Below are 11,353 nucleotides of genomic sequence, written 5' to 3'. Positions count from 1 at the left end.
CTTTGTCTGCTTGCATTTTGTCTTTTTTAAAATCCATCCATCCATCCATCCATCCATCCATTTTCTGAGCCGCTTCTCCTCACAAGGGTCGCGGGGGTGCTGGAGCCTATCGCAGCTGTCATCGGGCAGGAGGCGGGGTACACCCTGAACTGGTTGCCAGCCAATCGCAGGGCACATAGAAACAAACAACCATTCGCACTCACAGTCATGCCTACGGCCAATTTAGAGTCTCCAATTAATGCATGTTTTTGGGATGTGGGAGGAAACCGGAGTGCCCGGAGAAAACCCACGCAGGCACGGGGAGAACATGCAAACTCTCAAACGTGGATATCTTTAACCAGTACCGTGACGTCACATGAATGACACAATGAATGACACAAACTGACAAATACACTTCTTACTCCACAAAAAACACACGTACACAAAAGCTACTTCAGTAGAAAACTCATAAATACAAAAATGTCATTTTAAAAAAACACTGCAGATCATTACACATACAATAACAAGAATGACAAAAATTACAGCGAAATTATTATTTTTTAAATGGTTTCAATATAGAAAATAAGTGCATTGTTTAAATAGGCATACAATGGAATATAAAAAGAACTCAAAGCAGATTCATTTCAAGCCAATAGGAGCTCAGCACAGGTGTGATTTAATTTGGTAAAAACAGAGTCATAGCACATAAAAAGATTTAAAATATTAGAAATACACATACAAAGCGTGATATCAAATGCATTTTGGAATTAACATGTAAAACCTATAAAAACATGTAATTTAATGGCAATATTTGACTTCATTCTAAATATATTTGCCTTGTGGGACAAGATGTCAATGAATTATTTAAGTGCATATTTATATACCATAAACAGAATATTTAAAAAAATATATTTTTATCACAATGTTTGTCCATTGTCATTAATGAAAAAACAACAATATATAATGAAATCTAATAATAATCCAAAGGAGTAACGGAGACAGAAAAAAACTGAGGAAAAAACTGAGGATTGTCCCCCGCAAAAAACAGATTTCCAATTTTAAGCGACACAGCAAAGACATTATTCAAAACCAATTTTGTGCTCGTTTTTATTTGTATTTTTATTTTCAAAAACGAAAAATATTTGTGTTATTTCTAGTCAAATCTCTTCTGATTACACTTAAAATAAGACTCATAATGTAAACAGTAATATGTCTTTTGACAATTTTCACTTGCTTCAAGCTAATTTTTACTTAAAATAAGAAGGGAAAAAATTGCCAAAAAAGACTTATTCCATTGGAATTTTCCGTCCACCCATCCATTCTCAACACCACTTATCCCGGATAGGTTCACGGGTCGTTGGAGCCCATCCCAGCTGGCTTTGGGCAAAAGGCAGACTACACCCTGAACTGGTCGCCAGTCAGTCGTAGTGCACATAAAGACACTGACAACCATTCGCACTCACTTTCACACCGTCACCGAGTGGGAACTGAACCCACGCTACCCACACCACTACACCATCAGTGACCCATTGGAAATTTTGTTCTACTTATTTCAAATAATAATAATTTGAAACAATTTCAAATGAGCGGTGACTTGACTTACTCAAGTACTGAGTAAATAGCACACACAATAAAATAAATAAATAAATAAAAAAACATTTCCAATTTACGGCACGGCATTTTGTCAAGTTATAAATGCGCTGAAATATCCACAAATACTAAAATACAAGAAAGCTCCAAGGAAAAACTCATCGGCTGTATACGATTCACGTTAATGGCCTATTCTGAGTTCAAAACGGTGAATTTCGTCGAAAGGCGACTGATCTGCATGTATGCAAGTGAAACCAAAAACTCGGCCAATCGACCAATTGTATCTATAAAACCCGGGTCACTCCTTTTTCTAGTCACCACTGTACTTTTACGTGATGAGTCTTATTTCAAGTGTAATCAGAACCTTTGACTGGAAAAAGGACACCTATTCTTGGTAAGATGCTTTTTAAATGGCCCTGAGAAATAAAGTTGAACAACTTGCCCAGTCGTATTTGGTTGCCTGCGTGCGTGTTGTTTACGACTACAGCAGCTTTCCCAGCAGGAAAGATAGCGCAGCACCAAGCGCCAAACCCAGAACCAGGAAGAAGGTCATGAGCGAGCCGGCCGTCTCGCAATCTCGCTGGCCCACAAGCCTGACGGACAACAACAGTTACAACGTCAACAACGTTTACATATTGCACTGGAACTTCGCTCCACTGCGGCTGAGAGCGACCGTCTTGCAAATATTACATACTGTCCAATCAAGATTGCACATATTAACATACCTACAATACAGTGTTATTATCCATATTTCGACCTCTCAATTTGCACTCATTTTTAAAATGAGTCTATATGATGTCTAATTTCTTACAAGTTTCAATGTGCAATACAACTATTATGCATACGTACATATGCATATGAATATGCATATGCAGACTTTCGCAGCAGGGTTCAGTCCCTGTCCCCCAACGAATAGCGGGAGAGCACACTACAGGAAGCTGCTCAAGTCAGTTCAAAGAGTTCCTTGGCGGCAAGATGCCACAATGAGGCGCCAAAGCAATACTTTTATATTAGACAGGGCTTCGGACTGAACACTAAAACAGCAAATAAAGTAGGATAATGTAAAAAAAATTATAAAATACATACATCTTAAATGTTCTGTTTTATTTCTTGTTTAGGTTAGATTGAAATTTCTGACAATTCTATGGAGGTACATTTAGTGTAAAAGTAAATTGTAGTTATAGAAAATAAATTTGAAGTTGCAGCAAAAGTAACTCGTGCCATTCACAAGACAAGTGACTTCTGTACCAAATGTTTCGCTGAAGTTTGCATGTTCTCCCCGTGCCTGCGTGGGTTTTCTCCGGGCACTCCGGATTACCTCCGACATCCCCCCCCAAAAAAAATACATGCGCGGTAGGTTGATTGAACCCGCCTCTCGCCCGAAGATGGCTGGGATAAGCTCCAGCACGCCCTAACCCTTGTGAGGATACAGCAGTACAGACATTGGATGGACAGATGGATGTTTCGCTGAACGTGGTGGCGAAATGACTCGTACCCCAATTTGGTGGGCGCTGGGTGCAGCACACGACCAGTGGGACCAATCAAAAGAGCGCATTTGACTTCTCAAACCTTAACCTCATTGGTTCATTGGAACACCGCTCACTAGGGTCGGCACCACGTGATTAGTTAACCCACTGCGTGCCACACACACACGCATACACTTTCACTTTGACCGGCTCGTCATTAACCAATGAGGTTGAGGATTGAGAAGTTAAAAAAGCTCTTTTGATGGGTCGAAATATTCCTGTGTTGCAGCGACCGCCAGCCTCTAACAGCTACAAGTAACAAATCATTTCTGTACCACTTTTTGCGAGACATTTGTTACATGTTGTTGTGTCTTGTGAACTAATTAGCAGGACTTGTGACTCCTCGCGGCCAATTTCTACAACTACAAAATCCTTTTCTACAAGTACAAGTTACTTTTGCACAAAATTTACCTACATACAATTTGTCTACAATGCTGCTCGTATTTTGTTTTTACCTTGCTGGTTGGTTCTATATTATTCATACATAGGAGAGTTTATGTTTGTGGATGTAAGATGAAGACACAAGAGAAAAGTAAGTGTAAGCGTGGGGTGGGACTCACTGCGGCGCGTAGGCCATGCAGAGGCTGGCCAGGTACCCGTTGGAGAAGGCGAAGAGCGCCATGATGGCGGCGAAGGCGCCGTCGTGGTGAAACAGGAAGACGCTCAGCTTCGAACCAGGAATGTTGCACATCATCAGCAATGGAATAAAGAGCACACGTGACACAACGGCGCACGGGAACACACAGCTGTCCTTGGACGGCTGCGAACACACAATCATACATCTTCAAATCATACTCACGGCTGTCCCTAATATTTTGAAATACATCTAAGTAAGCAAAACAGAATATTATAAACACAAATATAATATTTTTTTTATATGATTATTGATATACCTATTGTAGCGGCCAGCATGAGTGTGATATGGATTTTTTTAGGCCAATGCCGATTCCAATATTTGGCAGAATAAAATTCCAATAACCGATTAATTGAAGAAATATATAATGAACAAAATAACAACAACAAAGATATGTATTAAAGGCAGAACATTTGACTGTTTAACAATATTTGGTCCTTTAGTATTTGATTAAATTTACAACAAAAACCAACATTTGGCCGATCTTTTTACGAATGATGTATGTATGTATATATGTATGTGAGGGCGTGCGCAGGCCGTTCGCCACCTAGCCAATAGCTAATTAAAACGGTAGGTACCGAGGCCAATATTTCCCATGTTTGCCACACTGGCGTATCAAATTTACCTGCGTTAAAACGCAGAAGACCTTCCTGATCAAAGATAAAGTGAGAGCGCTCATTCTACAATGTGTGAACGGTATTAATGGTTTAGTTGTGGCTAAAGGTTTAGCTACATAAACACACATGATGTTGTGGCTAATTACACACAAGTGTGGCTAGGAATTTTTTATACTGTACTGTTTAGCCACATTAGCTAACAGGTTTCATAACCCAGTGCCAACCCTGTATGTTTGAATGTCATTATCTTTGTCTCATGTTGTAATGTCTTCATGTGAGTGAAAAAATATATATATCAGCCAGTTTTAGCTGATTTGAAAAGGTTGGGCCCTAGTTTCTGCACCATTGATTTACACAGAAAATATATTGTTAAAACATTAGTTTGAGCCAATAGAAGTACAGCGTCAATATGACGTCACGGGTCGCAATCGTAAAAACTATTTTAAAGGACTGCATCATGGATATAATAGCTAATCAAAATATTAGAAACACCTAATAAACATCAAATGTTAAAACGATTCCTGGACCTAATGAAGTGGCCAGTGTGCATGTGTGTGTATGTGTGTTTCAGACTGACCCACTGTGCTATGGAGGGGGTGCCACGGCCCACCAGGTCCATGGCATTAAATACCACGAAGCAGCAAACGCATGTGAACACTTTGTCTGATTAAAAAAAAAAAAAAAAAAAAAAAGAACACTTTTTAAATATAATTTTTAAAGGTCCCATATTTTGGCTATTTAGACCTCCATAGAGTGACTCTCTAACATTGACTTAGTACAAAAGTGCCAATTTCATTTTAAAAAACACTTTGGTTTTGTCATACAAGTGTCCAGAGAAGACCACTTTGACAGCTACAGCTACTTCTGTTTCACCCAGTTTTGAGATCCACCTTGTCCATTTTTGGCTGAGACCACTCCCTTTCCTCATATTGGTTGCCTCCGTGTTAGAAGACCCAGTTGTGAGAGCACACGCGTTTGTTATGTTGACAGCGCTGGCTCGGGAGCGGGGAGGTAGGCCGAGATCTTCAGCTAGTGACGTACATCAACTCGAGTAATTCAAATGACCTGATTTCAGGCCTCTTGGCAGAAAAACGTCTGGAACTCAGGAATGCGTGGGCGATTTTAATTGATACTGTACATGTTTACTGAGACACCATCTAGCCAATATAACATCCCAAATAGTAGAAAAGGTTAGTTTGGTAAAATACAGGACCTTTAATATAAAGCGTGGACAGGACAGGGAGTGTGAGGAGCAGGGTTTCTCAAATTGTTGGGGTCCAGGGACACCTTACGAGGATGCAAATTTAAAAATAAAATAAACTGACTATCTATTTGGGTAAGTGACATTTTTGTGCTGTGCCAGTATGACTCTGGAGTGCATTTTGGTGTGCATTCAGTCATCATGAAAATGTAGCAGAACAATTAAACTCGGGGATTTTATGAGACATGTCTACGTACCAAGACAATGAGAAGTCTCTTAAAATGTTCTTCCTTCTTTTGATAAGATTTTTGATTTGAAGGGATTTTGCCATGTGCCACAAACTGCTCTGCTAACTATATGCGTGCAAGAAGTGCTTAAATGATACTATATCAATTTTTTGACATTGTTTTACTTTCCACAACATGTTATGTATATTATTGTAATATTCCTTCATAATAACATTGAACATTCTGGCATGTCTCCACCCTGTCATTATGAGGTAACGGCTTGTGAGGACAAGCGGCTCAGAAAATGGATGGATGGATGGCTCCTTTAAGAAACCCCCCCCAATGTTTTCAGTGATAGTACGACCTCCATTTTGTCTTTGTTCAGAAACAGGGGCAAGTTGCAGAATAAATATTTACACTTATTTTTGGTCATTTCCATCATATTAATGTGTGTAGTTGGATGTTGTCGAGCTTGACATGTCCACTCTGCCATCTGGAAATATCAATTGATATCAAAACATTTCAGAAATTTAAAATATATATGTTAAACAGTACACACCCTCAGAAAACCCCCAAAAACTCAAACTGGTTTCTTTTTTATAGCACACTATAATATTGCACTATTGTTCTACACTATAACATTGTACTAAAATAATATTATTAATATAATAATTATATAATTAATTGAAAAAGGTTTGTGCATCATGATTTTATGCTGCCATTAATTTCATTGTGCGGGAAGCAGTATAATACAGTCATGCAGACACAAATGAAGAGTAGAGACTATTGTGACCCGGTAAGATACTGTAATAGTGGTTGTTCTTTGCAGAGGATAAAGACTGTGACTGTGAGTGTTGTTATAGTATCAGCCTACATGTGTTGCTCCACTATTAGTGTTCAAATATGTGTTGCTTTTAGGGTTTTAAAACCGCGACGAGTGATGCTGACTGTTAGCATCTCAATGGCGTTTTTCATTATATTTTAGCATTAAGCTAGTGGATCGTTCTTAAGGCAACGTTGTTTGGTTTGAAAATACACAAAGTATATTTCTCTTTGTTTTCTGTTTATTTTCGAGTAAACTTTACCTGGGAGTGGCATTAAACAGGTTGAGCCTCGTTTTTGAAGAATTGTTCACTATCTACCAAACTGCTGCTTGTTGTGAGGTGAGTTGAGTCCACAGCCACTAAACAGTACTTGCATCTCAGGTTTACGCTCGCATGTCAAAGCAAAAAATTAGCTGAATGACGGCTAGTATCTCAAAAAGCTCGTAAGTCAGGTCACTCGTATCGCAAGGCACCCCTGTACAATGAATTTAATTGAAACATTTTTCAGTCTCAAAGGCACCACTTATGTCAGTCATATCTGAACCTTTAATTGGCCCAAAGCTAAGAAGTACACTAACTGAGTACACTAATTGGTTCCTAAATGTTTTATTGGCGCACCTGTCCCCCCTACATGTAGGTATGCACACATTAAATGATAGCAAATAATCACTGATTCAAATGATTTAGCGGCGCAGCAGTGGTGTGCTAACAAAGATGGCGGCGGCTCACCCCAGTCGGTGTGCTTTTTGTAGACGGTCTCCACACGCACCGTCACCACGGGAAACACTGACAGCGTGACGGCAAACACGCATGTGATGCACAACGCCATGGGCCAGATCTGCACGCACGTACACACATGAACACACACACTTGCAGGTCAAAAGCAGCACAAATCATCATCATTGAGCTTTTTTTTTTCTATATGGACATGCACACATAGACCCCCAAGAGGTACCCAAGCACTTGCCCTTTTACAGTTTAACGGATATCAGAAGTAACGGATTGTCTTGACAGTACATGTGTCCGAAAATTGTTTCTAGTTGTCACTTAAACCGGCATTGACAAAGTCTGTTAGTTCCAGAATTGGTTGCTGTTGTTTACTGGTGCACTGGCACAACACGCAGAGACTGGGACACAGATACAGTATACAGTATGACTAGAGTCAACCAACAGACATGCCCGTGCCTACGTGGCAGCAGTGTTGCATTCCATCCATCCATCCATTTTTGTTACCAATCCCCATTTCAAAATAAACTGAATTAACTTTACTTTTTATTGGCTTCTGGTTTCAAATATAGCAATTCATCGATTTTTTTGTGTATATGTAATAACATCAGGCAATTGTACATTTACTGTATATGTGTTCACGCTCATGACGGCGCTCCAATGGAAACCATAACTACGATGTGGCCCGCAGCAAAAACTTGTTTGACACCCCTGTTCTATATTATATATATATGTGATATATTATATATATATATATATATATATATATATATATATATATATATATATATATATTATATATATTATATATATATATTATATATATATTATTTATATATATATATATATATATTATATATATAATATATCACATATATATATATATATATATATATAATATAGAACAGGGGTGTCAAACAAGTTTTATATATAACATAAAAAAATATATATATAAAATATATATATATATATATATATATATATATAATATATATCCGTTAAATCCAGAGTCCATTAAATTATATATATATAATTTAACGGACTCTGGATTTAACGGACAGAAATTGGTGTCCAGCTAGAACCACCCTTTTCATGCCAAAAAAAACACCCTTTTCATGCACCAAGGAGAAACTTTCAAACTTTCAAACATTTTAAAGCTTTTTTTAAAATATCTATTTCCAATCATTTTGTACCGTACTGGGTGTTCACAAAATAGTGCTTCAATTTAACGGACAATCCGAGTCAACGGACGACATCTTCCCCCCCCCCCCCCCTTTCGTCCGTTAAATTGAGGTTCCACTGTACATATTCGTATATATGCGTCCATTATATGCAGTAATTGTCTTCTCTTGCATGAGTTTTTGATGTGGAATTGACGCTGACCTTCTTAAAGACGAGCAAAACGGACGACCGCTCCAAAGGCTCGCCCATCAACCTCCTGTCGGCCTCCAAATGTTTTCCGTCTTTGCTGCTCACGACGTGTCCGTCTGCCAAAGAACGTCGAGGGATGATCGACAGGACGTAAGATTGACAGCAAATTTTACGCTTTTTACGCACCAACCTGCACTCGGAAGGAGTTCTTTCATCTTCGCCTCCTCGTCAACGTCGTTCGAACGCCGCCTCAGGTAGAAGCGAGCGAATTCCTGCACTCATAGCAATTCAGACACAAAAAAGTACACAACACATCAGTCATTTTTAATCACAATATTTTCAAAATATCTTAATTCATTTTAAGATTATAGCCATAAATATCAACTAAATTATTCATATTCTTTATCAGTTTTATAAAATTTGAAGGAACCTGTGTTTTAAAATCTCCTAACTTCCGTGGTTCCAAGCGTGCTCGTTTTCGTGAAAGAACTCGTGAAAGAACTTCGTTCACAACAATGTATAAAAAAACAACCCATTTATTCCTGACAGAGGAGTCTCTACATTTTGCAGAGCTCTGGGTTCGTAACTACCCTATCTTATCCTTAGCAGATACAGTAGTTGAACAAAAACGATCTGACTCTACCCCAGACTTATACAATGTTTCAAACAGGCCAGTATGGAATCGTTGTCGTCTGATTGGTCCGTAATCTGATCTGGCTCCAGACGCCGCCTGCAGATGTCTCCTGCATTCAATGTTTATAGTGGCTCCCCGAAGTTCCTTTCTTCCTTGACATCTGTCTCCAAATACCCCCTGATGGGGGCCAAATACCCCCCGATGGGGGCCGTCCTTCAATATACTCCTATACTCCAATACACATTCTCTTCCAAACTAGTTAGAATTACATATTAGAATATAAAGTATTCTATATTCCCTTCAAATTGAAATGTCATTTTGAGTTTTTTTATTTTATTTGATTAATAAATATATTAAGGAATGCATGACTTTTCTAATACTTTCATCATAATCTAATTCTAAATGCATGAATTATCCATCCATTTTCTGTACCGCTTCTCCTCACACAGATTGCGGGCGTGCTGCAGCCTATTCCAGCCATCTACGGGCGAGAGGCTGGGTACACCCCGAACTGGTCGCCACCCAATCGCAGAAGTTGTTTGTTGTTGATGTTAAATATTTTCATTTTATTGTTAAACATATTCAAAAGTTAATAAATCAAATCAATGGACATATTTGAAGATTTTTAATCAAAATTGTTTGTTGTTGTAATTGAATATTTAAATTGTACTGTAATTAGTAATAAAATAATTCCTTATTGATATATCTATATATATATACATATATATATAGCAACAAGCAGTTTAATAATTTAAAATTTCATATTTAAACATTTATTTAAGTATTTAATATTTTTGACAATTAATGATACAATAATCAAATACTTATCTATTAAGTTTTAATAAAGTTTTAATAAATTTATCGAGTTTAAATATTCCTGTCCATTCATTTTTCAATCAAAATTATGACAAAATAAGACATGAATTATATATTTATACATTGTTTAGATTTGTATCACAGTTGAATACATTAATAATACAAATATTTATAATTTTTGGAAACTGATATGAATAGTGACTAAATGAATAATAAATCAAGAATATAGAGTAAATGGGGAGAAAAAGAAAAGAAAGAATATAGTTGGAAATATAGAAATAAAGCTAAATAAATGGAAATATATTAAAGTAGAGTATAAAATTTACCTACCAGGTGAGGCAGTATCATGTAGCACGCCAGCGTTCCCAGCGTGGCCACGCACGGCGTGATGAAGTAGCTCAACGCTGCAGACTTAGTGTCCGCGTTACCTGACACACGTGCACACACAACCGAGTGAGTCACATCTGTTTCGCTTTGCAAAGTTGCCAACGTTTGCGGTCCTCACCCAAGACGGAGCAGAGCATGGCGACAGCGGCGAAGATCCCTGCCAGGCCCTGGCCCGTCATGAACAGCGTGCTGTAGCGAGTCGGCAGCAGGCCCACTGCCCATGAACAGGCTGCTCCTGCAACACCGCGCTGAACACTGATGCACACGTGCACACACACAGAAAACATTAAAAAAAAAAAATCAATCACACAGGCACAGAAAAGAGACACACACACACACACACACACACACACACACACACAGTTAGACAGATAAACACACACAAACAGAAATAATACACACACACACACAGACAACAACACACCCACAGAAAACATACAGAAAACAGACACACAAAAAGCAGAAAAAATAAACAACGTAAATGCACACAGAAAAAAAAGAAAAACACACAACTCATTCACAAAAGCCGCAGAAAGAGAAAAACACGTACACAAAAAAAAACACAACCAGAGGAAAACACACATTCACACATGGAAAACACATGCACACACACACACACACAGAAAACACACGCACAAAAGACACACACACAAAACATTCACACATGGAAAACACACACAGACAGAAAACAGACAGAAAAACACAAACACAAAAAAGAAACAAGACAACAAATACAAGCACACAAAAAAACGAAAATACAGATGGAAACAAACAAACACAGGGGGGAAAACAAGAATACAGACAGACACAAAAAGAAAACA

At 38.2% G+C, this 11,353-nt stretch overlaps 1 protein-coding gene across 1 annotated transcript in view; it reads right to left on the bottom strand.

Annotated features, from left to right (window-relative positions):
- Positions 1-1,961: 1,961 nt before the first annotated feature.
- Positions 1,962-11,353, bottom strand: part of LOC133404568 (equilibrative nucleoside transporter 2-like) — a 12,143-nt gene continuing 2,751 nt past the window's right edge. Inside the window, 9 exon segments of the mRNA XM_061680571.1 lie at positions 1,962-2,162; positions 3,656-3,855; positions 4,924-5,009; positions 7,328-7,436; positions 8,708-8,811; positions 8,886-8,967; positions 10,476-10,573; positions 10,651-10,765; positions 10,768-10,787. Of these exon segments, the coding sequence (XP_061536555.1) occupies positions 2,051-2,162; positions 3,656-3,855; positions 4,924-5,009; positions 7,328-7,436; positions 8,708-8,811; positions 8,886-8,967; positions 10,476-10,573; positions 10,651-10,765; positions 10,768-10,787 (926 nt within the window). The 3' untranslated portion in view covers positions 1,962-2,050.

Source organism: Phycodurus eques, chromosome 6 (genome assembly GCF_024500275.1).
Source record: "Phycodurus eques isolate BA_2022a chromosome 6, UOR_Pequ_1.1, whole genome shotgun sequence".
NCBI lineage: Eukaryota > Metazoa > Chordata > Actinopteri > Syngnathiformes > Syngnathidae > Phycodurus > Phycodurus eques.
The sequence above is the reverse complement of the archived record's forward strand: the minus strand, read 5'-3'. Positions and strand labels throughout refer to the sequence as shown.